We start from the raw sequence: 15,488 nt of genomic DNA, 5'->3' as shown, positions 1-15,488 counted from the left end.
GGGACTACGCAGTACACGTAAATGAGTGAGAGAAAACACCAGCCTGCAAAAAAGATGAAGGCGCCCCAATTGTTAGTTTGTTTGAGCAGCGAAGGCATGCCCTTGTTGAGCCCGAAGAAGAACAGCCAGTGAAAAAACTGTGAAAATGCGCTGCCGAATGATCGGAGATGATTGGGCCAGAGCTCAGCACCAAAGACATATGGTAGAACAAGGAGACCTATTACATATGTTAGGTATTGTTTTGGTACTTCATGTTGCGTAGGTGATGCTGCTACTCACCAACAGCGTATCCAAAACCGTGGATAAATATAGCCGCGATGGCAGCCTGACTTGAGCCGGGCGCAACTGAGCCCTCCTGTCGATATTTGATGAAGATACCAATGTATAGATCAGAAATCATCTGAATGGTGATGCCTGTGAACAAGCTGCGACGGCGTCCGAGTGCATCGATAAAGAAGAAGCTAGCGATCAGAGTGAAAAAGAACTTCGCCATACTATACATGCCGCTAAGGAACAAGCTGCGATCAGTGCCGCCACCGAGCCCAAGCATACTGAGAATGGGAACCAAGTAAGACGTCACGCTGTTAGCTCCAGATAACTGCGCAAGCGCATAAGAGAGAACAGACTGTTGGACACGTCGAAGGTTCGAGGGGACCAAAAAAGCATCCTTTATCAGGACGACAAAGCTGGGGTTGCGTCCGAATTTCTCTTCCTCCTTGACGATCTGTTCTTTGATGTCTTCAACCTCACGGGCTACCCGAGGGTGATGGATGGGCAATCCTCGAAGAGCCACCAAATTTTGGGTTGCCTCCTTTTCACGTCTGGCAATGAATAGCCAACGAGGACTCTCGTAAAGCAAGAAACTTGCCATGATGAAGAGCGCCATGACAATAGTCGGAGCAAAAAAGACGACTTGATATTGCATCCGACCGATTGCCACGTGAAGAAAGCTGGCATAGACAGTAAAGACCGACACAGTCAAGGAGAGCAGCATCGCAACGCTGAACCAAACTGCCAACAGGCCCCGGATCTCCGTCGGGGCGATCTCAACAATGCTCACCGGCCCGGTGACAGTGAGTGCGCCAATGCCCAGACCTGAGACTATACGGGCGAAGTACAATACTCCAAGATTGCCCATGGAGACCGTAGCAATGATTTGTCCGACGATCCAGATGGTCATGTACAGACGATAAGCCCACATTCGGCCGATGCGATCATTGAGAAAGAACGAGAGACCGGCACCTATTCCGGCCCCAATATAGACAAAAGATATGAAGTTGGAAACCTGGGTAGGATTCGTGGCCGAGGTAATGCCAAAATCATTCTGGAAGCCCGGAAGAGAGGGCACGACTGATGAAGAGCCTTGGTCCCATGCTGTGTCTCTGGGTTAAATAATGTTTTGAGAACTAGGAGCATAAGAAACATAACTGACTGATTGGGATGCCACTCGTGGCATAGAGCGCTGCAGTAAGCAAGAGTTTGTGGTTGGAGATCAACTCTCGAGGCGATTCTCTGATTGCCGTGATATATGTGCCGAATGTTGACTCGGTGAATATTTGCTTGACGCCCATCATGCCGAATAGTGCGTTTCTGGACTGATTGTAGCTGCTGAGCTTTTCTTTGGCTGCGTGAAAAAGTTTCGATGTAGTACACCAAAGGTAATGTCAATCCCAAGCCTGGAAGAACCAAAACTATCGCGACGGGTTTTTAGGCTGCAGGGTTGATGTGAGATGGGCCATAGGTTATCTATAATACCACTTAAACGCAAATGGTGCAGCTTGTTCTGCGCCGGCTGGGTGCTACAAGGTGTATCAGAAACTTCGCAACTTCTGCCTTTCTCTCGGAGGTAGCGCAGACTGAGAAGTCCCCAGCCGTCAAGTCGTTCCTAGCTGCATGCTCAAAACCTGGAATAAACAGACTCACGCGGATCCTTCCAGTCTCCCTTGAAAGCGAACCAAGCCCATCGAGATAAGCATCTCCTTCCAGCCAGGTCGGCCATTCCACGGTAGGATACTGTTGTTGGCTTGGTGCACTTGCATTAGCTGCCAACCAGAGCCTTAATTCCTTATCCGGGACAATCCGAGCAAGGGTGTCCAGGATTATCGTATCCTACGAGATTAGAGAAAGCGGGGTGCAGGTTATCAGCTGCCGGGACCGGAGCTTGACCGCGTGGCGGGGAGAGTCGGTGGGTTGGCCAGCTAGAAAGGTGGTGTCGTTGAGACATGAGGTATCTTTGATAGTGACGGCAGTCAGATAACGGAAAGCAGAAAGTTCAGGCGATTCGATGGTGCAATGTCGAATATGAACCCTGCTATCAACATCCTGCAGAACAACTCGCCCACTTTACTCTTATCATCATGCCATTTGATTTAATCTCCGTATGTTCAACCCAATGTTTCCTTTGCAGTTCAAACCTATCAGCAAATTAGGTGGCCGACTTGTTACACCTAGAGCTCTCTAATGCCCCCGTGTCTTTTTATCACCCATCCTCTGAAGTCGACTGGCCTCTTCCCCGCATTTCAGTTCCGCCACCAACCCCGCCGACCATACTGCTACGGCGGGACCCGAAGTTTCGTACTCTACTAATCAGTAGCTGGCCTACAACTGGTTTGACCAGGTTCAGAGCCGCTCCTTTGGACATTGTTTCCAGAAACTACATTCTCGTCTTTTGGGGCTTCCTCAACTCTCCCCGAATTCTGCCTTGCCCAGTCAATTTCCCAGACGCTCAAAAGCATTGGAGGCGAAAGAGAAAGGGACAAAACTAAGGGCTAATCGGTTCTATCTTCGAACCCAATACTCGACCAGATCTTCTGCTCCAAAACTAGCTATCGCAACCCTTCAATACACTTTGCACTATGGCATCTACACCAAGCAAGGACGATGCTGTGATCATTGTCGGGGCCGGTGTGTTCGGCCTGAGCACTGCAGTGCACTTGTCGCGCCGGGGATACAAGAACGTCACAGTCTTCGACAAGCAACCGTACGACAAGAGTATGTACTCATATTTTAAGGGCGCTGACGGAGCCTCTGCAGGTAAATATTCTGCAAATCGAGCCACGCCCCGAAATAGTCTAACCGTAGCCTAGATATGAACAAGATCATCAGGGCTGCATATGGCTCGCAAACAGAGTACCAAGGTTTGACGATCGACGCTCTGGATGGGTGGAACGCGTGGAACGAGGAGTTGGCCACTGGCAAGACTGTCCCGCCCGGACTGACCACCGAGGACCGTGTTTTTGTAAACAACGGTAATCTCTCTTTGTCGGACTCGGCGACTTTGCCACAATTTGAGAAGGAGACCGTCGAAAATATGGAGGCAGCAGGACACAGAAACACGCAGCTGATCACGATTGACGAAACCCATCAAAGACTGGCCGCTGAGAAAGGGTGGACATTTGGCATGGACCCCTTCCACCGCCTTAAGAGGGGCCTCAAGGCGGCTGGTGTTCTAGACACAACAGGAGGTATGGCCGTGGCCGACAAAGCCTGTCGGTTTGCTCTGCATAAAGCTGCAAGCCAAGGGGTGAACTTCGTCTTGGATGAGAAGGCCGGTGCCTTCGAGTCTCCGATTTTCGACGGCAAGAAGGTTATCGGTATCAAGACCTGTGATGGTAAGACGCACTGTGCGAAGCTCACTATCCTCGCTTGCGGCGGGTGGACCCCTTCCTTACTCCCCGCGATGGACGGTCTCTGTGAGACGACAGCAGGGTCCGTTTTCTTTCTCAAAATTCCACGCGAATCACCACTCTTTAGTCGCTTCGCCCCTGAAAACTTCCCTACATGGACTTACAAGATGCGCGATGGGGTTGAGGGTGGTTTATATGGTTTCCCCAGAGACGAAGATGGCTGGTTGAAGATTGGCTACCGTGGAATGAAATACACAAACCCCATCGTCCAGGCCGATGGCAAAGAGCGCAGCGTTCCCGTTACCCGGTGGTCTGCTGCGTCCGCGTCTGGCAAGCCCCAACAGAGCGGTGAGCGCCTGACAACAGTACCCCGACAGGCTCTGGAAGTTGTTCGCGCTTTTCTGGTCGAAAATCTCCCCGAGTTGGGCGCCGAAGGCATTGACATCTCCCTCACCAGAGTGTGCTGGTACACGGACAGCTACGATAACCACTTTGTCATTGACCACATCCCTGAGACAGAGGATTCACTAATGGTGGCGACGGGCGGTAGTGGCCATGCGTTCAAGTACCTCCCGAATATAGGGAGCTGGGTTGTTGACGCTGCGGAGAAGAAGGGGCAAGACCGGATTCCTCCGAGATTGTGGAAGTGGAGGCAGATTGGGATGGAAGAAACGCCTTACAATGTACTCATGGAAGGTATCAGAGGTCCAAGAGCTCTATGCAACGTTAGCCTAGCGTCCAACCTCGAAATAGATGGTGCGAGGCCGAAGTTGTAGTTTGAGGGAGTCTAGGCAGCGGTTAAAGGTAACTTGTAGTTTGTACTGTAATCAGCCAATCTTTGAATATCATGTATATAACATTAACCTCCGCGAGTCACCTTAAGCTGACGATCGGGTTACCCTGCGGCTATTTTTGGGCTCTGCAGTAGTGACGCATCTGACCGCTGAGTCGCCCAACTGCCCATCTTGGCTCCGGTACGGGATAACTCCCAAAGGTCTCGGGCGATGCAACCCCAGTTCGCGGAAAATCAATCCACGGGAATGATGCCCAGCATACCTCAAAGAATCACAGATTAATGCTTTTTATCGAGATAGCAGTATTTACTCTAAACAACCTTCTCAAACAGCATGTTACAGACCCATCTTGCCTTGTCTAGTGGACTTGTAAATGTGTGTACATGCGATTAAAACTTCAGGCAAAGAAAATCTTGGGGTTTTGACAAGGTTGGCGACCAATCGCCAGTAGGGAATATCAAAACTTTCAACCTACCTCGTCTATATTTTCCATTGGCGTTAATATCTGAGATTTCGAGGTCAATCTATTGTCTTGTCTCTGCACCGAGGTCTGCTTTTCTGTTTTGGAGGGACGTCTGAAGATCAAATGGACAAAGAATTGTCGTATGTTGGGTATGCATGCAGTGAAGATCCCCACGTCGAGCTCTATATCACTCCAAACTCCATTCTGTAATGAGTCATCTGGCTGCTAGTTAGTTACAAGTGCAGTACTCGCTGGTGATGTCGAAAATAAGTCAGCTTACAAGTAGGGTTCATTGACTCATTGCTGTACGGTAACAATCCTTTCAGACGAATTCCACTCATAATCGTGAGGCTGGGGAGACAGACGCTGTTAGATGAGTTGTAACGGAGAGGGAAGCAACAAAGTTCGAGACTTACAAAAGCCCCAGACTAAACATTAAGATTACAGATAGCTTTTTCCGACGCTGCATATTCAGCCTCCATACTTGCGTCGCGGGCAGTACGAGCATCCATACGTCTATCCCGATGTTTAACGCGGAATGTGTGATGCCGATGTACTGAATGCCGATGCAGTATCCGTGGTGCTCCTCGTCCCAGAACTCCCATGCCAGACTGACGGGTTGACACTGGAGTATGCCAAGTAACGTGAAAGTCAGGCCAATCACGAGGTTGACAGCTTGGGTAGCCCACAGCAGAAGTCGAAACTTGTCCCCGGGAAAGACACGTAGAAAGGTGAATAAAATGGATGCCTTGATCAACATTATAGTGATATGGTACAGGCATTGGGCGACGTAGAAAACCTATCGTACTTTAGCGAGGCCGGTTTCTTGTCTAATTTGTATGGAAACCCTTTTGGGTGTTTTACCTTGAAATACTGGTAAATCTGGTCAAAGGAAAGCGTCCAAATGTCTTGTCCAGCTCCGTTTTTCTCGACTATTAGATGTTATTCTTGTCAGTATCATGCGTAGGAAAAGATCTATAATCCAATCTCCTTAACGAAAAACTCACTAAACACGTTTACGGGGGCGAAAGATACGAGTACGGCCTTGAAATCAGAGTCAGATCAGTGATGTCCTTATCTCATCAGGCCAGTCAGGATATACACATACGTAAGCCAGAAAGATAGTAGCATCATCCGCTCCCCACGGAACAACGCGTGCGAGCTTTACTAGAAGTCGGATTATAATGGCTAGGGTTGGCAACGACAGGAACAAAACCAAACGAGCTGTCTTTGCAGCCCGGTAATCATTACGAACAGGGAAACCGCACGATGTCGATGTGAGATTCTTCGTGACTAATACGTCCTTAGTCACACCTTTGACGCCATCAACAGGAAAAAGTTTAAAGTAATGCTTACCTAGAGCTTCTTTGACAGTACAGTTCGTTCTCACGCATGACTCTACTAGAGCGGAGAATTGGTTGTCATAGCATAGACAGGTCTCATTTGCGGGAGGGCAAATTGTTCGTGGAATGGCATCCAGGAAACATGGCACCTGCTGATGTCAGAAACGATGATTATATGAGACTTCAGGAAAGACTTACGGCACATTCGGGAGTCTCCGTGAAGTTTACTGCTCGGGCCAGATTGCTGAAGTAGAGCAGTGAGAGGGGCAGTATGGGCGAAGCCCATCGCATGACTGCAAACCGACGCGTCAATATTTGTAAGCTTCAGCGTTTGCACGTACAGCGTTCGTTGTCCAAATCGTTGCGCTGTTATTGAGCCCAAAGCTGTCAAGCAGTAAGATTTGGTTAATATCGCAACGTTGAAGTCGTGACAGTTTCCAAGCAAAAGGTAACAAACGCGAACAGAAAAAGTCTGCAGGGAAGCCATCTCACAAGACCGCGTAAGCATCGAAGATGTTATGGAAGCCACAGTCATGCTAATCCGAGCCATAGCTCCGACGCCACTGATGCTTCTATGCTGTATGCGGCCAGTGGAGTCGTAGAGGAAGTAGTACAGTCACATGACATTATTTTGACGAAAGTGAGCCTCGACATCAAAGCAGACCTAAACCTGCTTGCGGCTTGTTATCCCCTGGACGACACCGAGTCTCTTTCAAAGTGTGGCGAAATCTCACTATTAAGTCTACACTCGCCTGTAAACCAATTAGATGTTATCCGCCAAGACGACGAGCCCATTGCTTTGTGATGGCCCTCGGAATGTGGCGCAGACGTCTGGAACGCACTGTTAAGACTAGACGCGTTGCCACTCACAGCTCCCCCATGAAAACAATTTGCTGTCGAAAAATGTACAGGGGCCATAGAAAGACACCCGTTTAAGTGACTTCGGGGATGCGCGACGTCCTGCGACCTTGTGTCGGTAGTTCGCAGTCCCGCCTTGATAATTCCTCCATGCGTTCAAGTCTACACTTCTATGATAAAACTGGCTTCCACGTGGGGAGACGAGTCAAGAACGGCTTGGTTAGAAAGTTGTAGCAGGACCAAGTTCGAATGGTCCATGTCATGGAAGGTAGAACGTCCATCAAAAACGTAGTGACGATATCTTCTAACTGCATCTTGAATTGAAAATCATAGCCCATGGAAAGATTTTCCCCAAGAACTCTAGGCTTGCTCGGCCTCGATCGCTGCGAACATGAACGAACCTCCACCACGAGCGTCATTTTCAACAACTGGAATGCTGACGTAGTACTACGCGGTATGTCAGAAATCGTAGCATAATCAATAAACATATTCGATGAATTTACCTCAAAGCTCGCATTCGAGTTCAAGCTACCCACACGAACGGTGCCCAAAAAGCTGATGGACCCGTTCTTGTCATCCCGGATGAAGTCGCTGGTCAACAAATCATATGCCTTCAACCCGACGTCCTTGTACTTGTCCTGGAGAAGCCCGTCCCGCACGCCCCGTAGCAGGCCATACGAGAACATGGCTGCGGCGCTTGACTCGATATAGTTGCCCTCGCGGGCCTCATACCCCTCGTTCATGATCAACCACCACCCACCCCCCTCATCCTGACTTCTCTCCAACCCATCCGCTAACGTGACGAAGTAGTTCAGCAGCCGCTTGTAGGCAGGGTGCTCCTTGGGGTAAACCTGCAGGGTATCGACAAGCGCCATAAAGTACCATCCTACGGCGCGGTTCCAAACCAAGGGACTCGCGCCGGTGACGGGATCCGCCCACACAGCGTCCTTGACCTCATCGTATCCATGGACGAGCAAATTGCTCGTGTGATTGCGCGTGTGCTCTTCAATCAGGTCAAACTGCAACGCAATTTCGTTCCACGCCGTTGTGTTCTGCTGCTCAAACAGCGAGACGTATGTCGCATAAAACGTGTCCGCCATGTAGATCCCGTCCAGCCACATCTGATCCTCGTAGATTGGCGCACGATGCCAGAACCCGCCGCTCGGGTCCTCGGCCAGCGGTTCAGCTGCTGCCGTAAGCCGTCGGCAGCGACCTTGTACTTGGTTTCATTGGTGCGCTGGTAGAACCAGAGGAGGTTGTTGCCGATGCGGATGTCGTCAAGGGAGTACCACTCCGGATCCCAGCCGTCGAGAACGCCGTCTTCTGAGACAAGGGAAGACACGGCCGTCTCAGCGGCGCGGAGCAGGGTCGCATTGTCGACATGGGCGGCCGCGCGGGCGATGCCGTCGTACAGGACGGCAGGACCATAGCCAGCGTCGACGACGGTCTTACGATCGACAAAGGAAGAGGCGAGCCATTCCGAGTAGAGGCGAGAGGGGCATTTTGAGGCCAGGGCGAGTGTGCTAACAAGAGCGAGGAGGGTGCCGGCGGCACGCATCGTGGCTAACGGAGTTTGCGCACTAAAAGAGTCGCAGGGCAGCAGGACCAAGAGCTGGGGATGAGATCGCCAAAGGGCCAAGGAAGAACAGAATGGGACGAGGACTATGAGCTTATAGTCTTGGTTATATAAATCTAGCCATGCACTCCCCTAAACCGTGCCCTACAATCACACTGCACACCAATCGTTCCAGGAACGCATTCTGGGGATTTTTATCACGCCTCAAGGCCTTTCCTACGGTCCCTTCTGCGCATCATCACATCGAATGCACCAAACGCAAGCAGGCGACATCCATTGAGGGGTAAGCAGGTCTCCGCCAGCAAATGGGGCATCTCAATGGAGGAAATTCTCGAATCTTGCCGGCGGAATTGATATCGAAGGGATGGAATGGTTGACGTGCAGCACGCCCGCCAAGCCGGAAAAACATGCAGCGTTGCAGCGATGCTCTCCTTCGAGAAATGATGTCCCAGCGAGCTTCTGAGTTGGGGTAAGTTTACCGGTACGTCGAAGTTCTCGTTGAGTCCCCGGCCTTTTCGGGGCATCTCTTCGCTTTTGGGGTTGATGGGGAATCTAGTTCCTGAATCCGGGGTCTAGTTCAGTTAGGGGTTGATAGAGATTTCCTCCGGCACTAGCTCTATGTTGGCCCCGCGCCGGCCCGCGCAGGCCATATCCAACCGCCGACAACCCCCCAACGGTGTCAGAACGAAAGACGGGTTCTCCCCACGTAGGAGTGGGTCACCGGGAGGTATCTCCGGGCGGTAGTGAGCCCTCCCACCTCCGATCCAGCGCCGTCAACCGTTGAATCCCGAACTCACCGGTTCCATTGCAAACGGGGCCGCCGACCCAGAAGAATCAGGCTAGCTGATCTGGTCTGCCCACCGATCGACGTCCCAGCCGCTCGACAGATACCACTGCCCCGGGACTGGGCTCCTGGCTTCCCATGGTCCCCAGAGTCTTATTTCGGCCCCCGGATCTCGCCGTCACCAGCCACTTGCGATTCCAAGCGGCGTTGCCCGCCCGATTTAGAGTACATCCCAAAAAGAAGTTTTTGTTTCGTTTCTTTGCGGCATTACACCCTTGAGCGTGAACGGTTTTTCTCGGACCCTCGTCTGAAATTGAGGCTGCGAACTGAAACCCCCTTAGCCACATCGCCACTGATTCGCATTGCATCAATGCCCCCAAGCTCCTAGCCACCCGGAGACGTTAAACGCTGTGCTCGGGGCCTCCACGACCGTGCGAACGGCCGCCAAATTAACAAGTCAAAACCATCTGAGCAGCCTGCACGCGAATTGCAAACACTTTCCGGCTTGGCAGCCGCTCGGAGGGGCAAGATCTGTGAAGCTTGTGACGAGATAGATGGTTTGTGTCTCGAATAGCATTTGCACGGCCAGAAGAGAAGCACTGCGGCGGCCCGAGGAACCTCGTTGCGACACAGCACGATGATTCTCAAAATAATCCATAAATTGAGCCCAAGGTATTTGTTCATGAGGTGTTCAGCCGTGTAGATGGCCAGAACGTCATCCAAGCCGAAGCAGATCGTCTCACAGGGCCGTCCGCCCAGTACTAAGAAATAAAATAGTAAATAAATAGGAACAGCCCGCAAAACTCCTCCCTTGTACCCTAATTCGCTCGCCTCATCTCATGCGAGTATGCGATGTGCGCACAGGTTGACCACACAGGGGGCCTTTTTCAATGCAGCGTAAAGCATGAACACCCCAGAATGGCTGTGTATCGTGGCGCCAAATTCTATCCCACAAATCATTATGCGCCATTGCGGCTCGTGAACTTTAGACGTCGTCGCCCAACGCCATGCTGGGCTTCCACTCCCTCTCGACAGCGGAGACTTCGGGATCGGTCCAGTTGACGGGCTTGTGGATACGCAGCAGGCGCAGGAAATAGTCTTCGACAACGAGCAGGTTCAGCAGGACGCCGTTGCAGTTCCACGCAAGGCCGCAGACGATGGCGCCGGCGACGGCATCCAGGACGAAATGGTTGGCGGTCGCGACGATGGCGGTCAAGATGAGAGCGGGGTAGGCCATGCCGATGGCGACGATGGCGAATCGCTTCCACGGACGCGAGCGGATCGAAGGCATCGGGAGGGTCGCGACGGTGAGGCCGATGAGGAGGGAGTAGCCGAAGTGCAGGGAGGGCATGGCGGCTGCCGGTTCGTGTTAGTCATCTAGTCAAGGAGAGGTCGCGGTTGCGGCAGCAGTAACTCACCATACTGGTTGCAGAACTTGTTGGTCGTCCAGACACTGCTCTCGCCAGAGGCGCTGTGCACCGTGTCGACAAAGCCGAAGCTCTTGGACTCGCCGGCGTCGGGGCCGTTGTAGTTTGGGTCGCTCAGCAGGCGAGGCGGCATGCAGGGCCAGAGGGTGAAGACGACGAAGGCGAGCAGGTTGCAGGTGGCCATGGTGCGGCGACGAGCCTCGTAGAGGGCAGGGCCGGCCGAGTTCCATCGGATGTTGTCGTTGCCGCCGAGCTTCGCGGAGAGCGCGCGGCGCTTGCGGGTTGTCGTGACGAAGTAGAGGATGACGAGGAACAGGATGGTACCCGGGATGTGGATGAAGGAGTAGATGCGGTTGATCCAGTGCATGACAGTGGGCATCTGGAGGAAGTACTGCTGTACCGGCACCTCGATGAAGACGTGCAGGCGCTGCTCCAGGTGGATGAGCTGAAGCGCGTGTTTGCGCGCAACGTCGACTGTACCCTCGTTAAGAGTGAGTGCGGTGAATGCTCGTCCGACTTGGTAAACCTAACATCCGAGCAGGTTAGATGGGTCGATAACGATGTGCTTCATGTTTCTTACCCAGTAGATGAGAGCCCAGTACCATGCTTCCACCAAGAAGGGGAACTTGCGGAGCACTCGGCTGAGGAGTCTGTCTTTGTAGACTCTCGTGTTGGGTGTTGTGACAAGACGCTGGTACCCAAAGAACTTGACCCTGCGTGTGCGGCGCGGGGGCTCCTCGTGCGGTGCCAACGTTGACGATGAGCTCCAGCCGCCTAGTGAGAGGAGAGACTCTTCCGAGTCGGGGGTCGAGTTGCCTGAGCGGCGCTCGTCAGATCGCTTGTGTTCGACATCGTCGATATCGGGTCCCTTCCATCCTAGGTTGTCGTAGGTGTTGCCGCCAATGTTTCGATTGAACCATGTGCCACCGAACAAGAGGGTGACAACCACCAAGGGCTCTGCCACGGCGCCGATACCCATATTTTCCTTCTGCTTCGTGTACTTCTTGGGGTCGGGGGGTTGGGGGGTTGGGGGGAGAGAGACAGGTGACGGAAGAAGCAGCCGACAATGGAGACTGCGATAAGTGAGAGAGATGCAAGAAGACCGGAGACTTGGCTGGATCCAGGTCCGCCGGCGTGGTATTTGAAGGCGGGAGGTTCGGGAAGGGCACAGGTCTCGAAGTAGATGAAGGCGGGATGGATTTGACAAACGCTGTCCACCGGGGTTGATCGTCAAAGCCAATGGGAGGTCTACCGGACGGCCGGTTACGTGAGATTAAGATTGTCCGTGCAAAGGAGTGAAGGTTCTCATAAGCTACCGGTGGTTTCCTGATACGGAATGGAGGCGAGTTGAACAGAGTAGAGGAGAGGAAGGGAACCAGCAACGAAGGAGGGTGTTCGAGGTAGCGACGTACTCTATTACATGAACAAGCAGCATGGATGGGTAATAATACCATGAACGAACACGGGCTTGCGGCACAGGCTGCGTGTAAAGCCCAGGCTCGGCACAACCCACCTTGCTGGACCTTGACCGACGCAAGAACAAGGTTGGCATTTCGCTTTGCGCCGCGAAGTCCAGCGCATGCGCAATCCTCCCCCGTCGCAAAGTTCGCACTTTGCTCCCACCACACACCCGCCACTGTCCACATCAGCGGGCTCCGCATAGCGTCCGATGTGCAGAGCGGGCTGGCGATGGGTCACTCTAGCCGCGCATTCGTGAAGGGAAAAGTGGGTGGTGGGAAAGGAGAAGCTCTGCCTGTTACCCTGTCCATGTCCCTGACGTCGGGTATTCCGCCTAGGAGCCAATGGCGGATTGTGGGCTGCTGCGGCGGGACTGGCTGGGATGCCCGACCTGGACGAATCGCCCGCCAAGTGCCGCGAGCGCCCAAGGGTTACATCCTCTCTGGGCGTCCATTCACCCTGTGTGAGCCGGGCTGATGTGGGTGGCCGGAATTTTGAACGTACCCAGATCAAGATGTTCAAAGTGGGTGTGTTGTGGGTAGCCAACGGTGCGACTCGATAGGATGAGACAAAGAGGACAAGAAACCACAAGGAGACGAATGTCGCGTGCTCAGTCGTTGTTGGCAGCTTGCCGTCTTGGCCTAGCTTCTCAGCTATCTGGCGTACCTTGGCTTGTGCCGTCAAGTAAAGCACGTCTTGCACGTCCTACCGCAAAACAAAGTTTCTTTTCTGGTGCTTCTTTTGATGCTTCGAAATCGAGGCCCGTTCCCATGGCATCGAGCCTCGCTCTCCTCTGGGGTATGCGCGCCTTCATGCTGCTTCTCGCCCCCAAGGTCAGTTTGCGCCTCCAATCATGGACGACAAGCTCCGACGTCTGCTTAGAAAACGCGGCTCTTTGCTATTAACCGGACGAGGGAGGTGGGCGTTGAGGGATCGAAGATGACGGAGCGTGCGTGGCACACGACACAGCTAGATGGGCGGCCGACCAATGGAACAGGGGGGAGAGGGGCATTGTGGATTGGTCTGCTTCCGTGACATCCGACAATTCGTCTTGTCAGTGGTTTTTTCCTCTCCCCACCCCTCTTGTCTAACGGTGGGAACTAGGTACATAGTATGAGGAAAGGGAAAAAGGAACAGAACCTCTGGTGAAAATATCGAGAAGCCAAGAGAAGAGGATCCAAGGTCATCGGGATTGAGCTTCTGCTGCCTGCCGCCAAAATCCCGCTCCGCTCCCACGGCCCCTTTTCCCCTCCAACGCTGGGGAGCTTTCGAAAACGGTTCCTCTTTGATCCCGTTCAACGAGCACGCGACCTCTGCAATGATGCAAATGCGAGTTGCATCTCTGCGCCCCAAGATAAGAGCTTTGGAGGTCGCCCCTGCGTCGACGAATGGTACAAAGTGTGACCGTACGCCTAGGACGGGTGGCATCACATCGTTGGACCATCACCACGCTCGTCTCACGCTCCCACGGGGTGTCGGTGTCCAATACATGCCGCCACCATACTCTGTACGCTCTAGACGAATTCCAGACACCGACTTAAATTGCGCTGGCCAGCGGGATGCTAGTGATGGAGGGTGGCCTGATGGAACCCGATTCAAGGGAGAGGGCCGGCTCACCCGCCATGCAATGCGAGTTCGAAAAAAAGTCTTGGCGTGCATCATCACATTTGCGATGCCGGGTGACATTTTTGGTCGGGGTATTTTCAACGAAGAAAGGTATTGCGGTTCTCGAACAACGCCCCCTTTCATGCCATGAAGACAAGCAAAGCTTCTTTTTGGACAAGGCAGATCTCCTTTGTCTGTTTCGGGTACCCAAATATGGGAATTGCGATTCGAGGCGTTCTCGACATGCCGTCGGAAAAACCTTGTTGGTTGTTATCAAGTCCTATCATCCTCCCGTTCTCGACTAGTCTCCTTCGGATTCCATCGTAGGCTTACCAATTCCGCGTGTATGCGATCAACCCGACCATTCCGCGTGTTGACGCCTTCCGCCCTGCGGATAATCTCTGGGTGCTACGGAGGCTCGAACCACGCAACAACCGCTTGGCACATGGCTGGTCGACCGATGCTGCGACCGGCCCTTTCCGTATCGGCGAAGACTCCAATCCCGGCCGGCGCTTGCGGGCCAGCATGATGCAGCCATCCCTGTTTGAGAAGCCCGCAAGGTCGAGCTAGCAGGTGTCTCCGTCCCGGATGCTCCGGATTAATCAACATTCCTCCGAATTGAACCTCGCACAGCTCGATTTCGGCGAGCCAAACTCTCCGTACTCCGGGACCGGTTTGTAGCAATTCTGACCTTCCGGCCCGCCAATGCTAGTAGATTGAGCCTTAAATCTGATGATATAGTAGTGTAGGTTCGCAATTTGACAAAGCGCGACCTTGTGCTGGGATTCTACCGGCTCGAAGCCTCCTACAGCGCAGCTAGATCTGTGCTGTATACGTCGCTGTATACCTATGCTGCGATGTACAAGGCCGCCGGTACACGTCGCGTAAATGAGTTTTCTACGGACCGCTCAAAATGCTGCTGATGAGCTCGGCTACCCCAACATGCGCCATTGCGAGGCCGATTACGCTTGGTATTGTTTTGTGGTCTAATGGACTACTCTGGAGACGACATTAACGAAGTTTTTGTGGATGGTCTGTAGCACTCAGGGCGTCCGGCCCGAGGAGCCTCTAGGAACGCAGATTCTAAACCTCATGCGGACTGGGAATACGGAGTCAATGACCAGGCGACCGAGATTATGACTGTTTCTGGTTTCTGAGCGTTCCTGGTCAGTATCAAGCAGTTCGAAATAAAAGTTCCTCGGAGGAGCACCAGTCTGGTCCCTGGCCTGGCGTTCTTTTATGTCTTTTTTGCGCGACAGCCAGGTCAGCCGCCATTCGAGCTCAACGGCTGGGTCTGATATATGAGAGTGTTATGAGTATCAAAGACTTTGCCAACCGACCGTATCGGACATCGCGGCCAAGGGTTTGGCTCACACCATCAAAGATATCCAACATTGCGCTGTCAGTTCGGTCAGCCGCCGCACGCTGTTTAGCCAGAGGTTAAAGCAAGACCTGTCGACTAGTGTCATCGACTGAGAATATTGCGTCAACATAGATAACCACTGATATTAACGGAATCGTTCGGCTGTTCCTTGAATCAACTTCCAGTTTCCG

At 52.8% G+C, this 15,488-nt stretch overlaps 4 protein-coding genes across 4 annotated transcripts; 1 reads left to right on the top strand and 3 right to left on the bottom strand.

Moving 5' to 3' along the window:
* Window positions 1-271: 271 nt before the first annotated feature.
* Window positions 272-1,571, bottom strand: ColSpa_04893 (quinate permease; the record flags this gene model as incomplete). Its single annotated transcript, XM_049271105.1, has 2 exons — window positions 272-1,374; window positions 1,433-1,571. 2 exons carry the CDS (start codon window positions 1,569-1,571, stop codon window positions 272-274), a joined length of 1,242 nt encoding a protein of 413 aa, XP_049127062.1.
* A 1,284-nt stretch (window positions 1,572-2,855) lies between these two features.
* ColSpa_04892 (L-pipecolate oxidase) lies at window positions 2,856-4,402 on the top strand (the record flags this gene model as incomplete). Its single annotated transcript, XM_049271104.1, has 2 exons — window positions 2,856-3,033; window positions 3,087-4,402. 2 exons carry the CDS (start codon window positions 2,856-2,858, stop codon window positions 4,400-4,402), a joined length of 1,494 nt encoding a protein of 497 aa, XP_049127061.1.
* A 3,042-nt stretch (window positions 4,403-7,444) lies between these two features.
* Window positions 7,445-8,642, bottom strand: ColSpa_04891 (unsaturated rhamnogalacturonyl hydrolase YteR; the record flags this gene model as incomplete). Its single annotated transcript, XM_049271103.1, has 3 exons — window positions 7,445-7,531; window positions 7,588-8,205; window positions 8,229-8,642. 3 exons carry the CDS (start codon window positions 8,640-8,642, stop codon window positions 7,445-7,447), a joined length of 1,119 nt encoding a protein of 372 aa, XP_049127060.1.
* Window positions 8,643-10,429: 1,787 nt separating this feature from the next.
* On the bottom strand, window positions 10,430-11,850 carry ColSpa_04890 (uncharacterized protein; the record flags this gene model as incomplete). The annotated part of the gene is made up of 3 exons (XM_049271102.1): window positions 10,430-10,800; window positions 10,863-11,397; window positions 11,452-11,850. The coding sequence occupies 3 exons, from the start codon at window positions 11,848-11,850 to the stop codon at window positions 10,430-10,432; spliced, it is 1,305 nt and encodes a 434-aa protein (XP_049127059.1).
* Window positions 11,851-15,488: the final 3,638 nt, after the last annotated feature.

Source organism: Colletotrichum spaethianum (genome assembly GCF_022836535.1).
Source record: "Colletotrichum spaethianum MAFF 239500 DNA, contig10, whole genome shotgun sequence".
Lineage (NCBI taxonomy): Eukaryota > Fungi > Ascomycota > Sordariomycetes > Glomerellales > Glomerellaceae > Colletotrichum > Colletotrichum spaethianum.
Note: the sequence above shows the minus strand (reverse complement) of the source record. Positions and strands in the feature narration are given on the sequence as shown.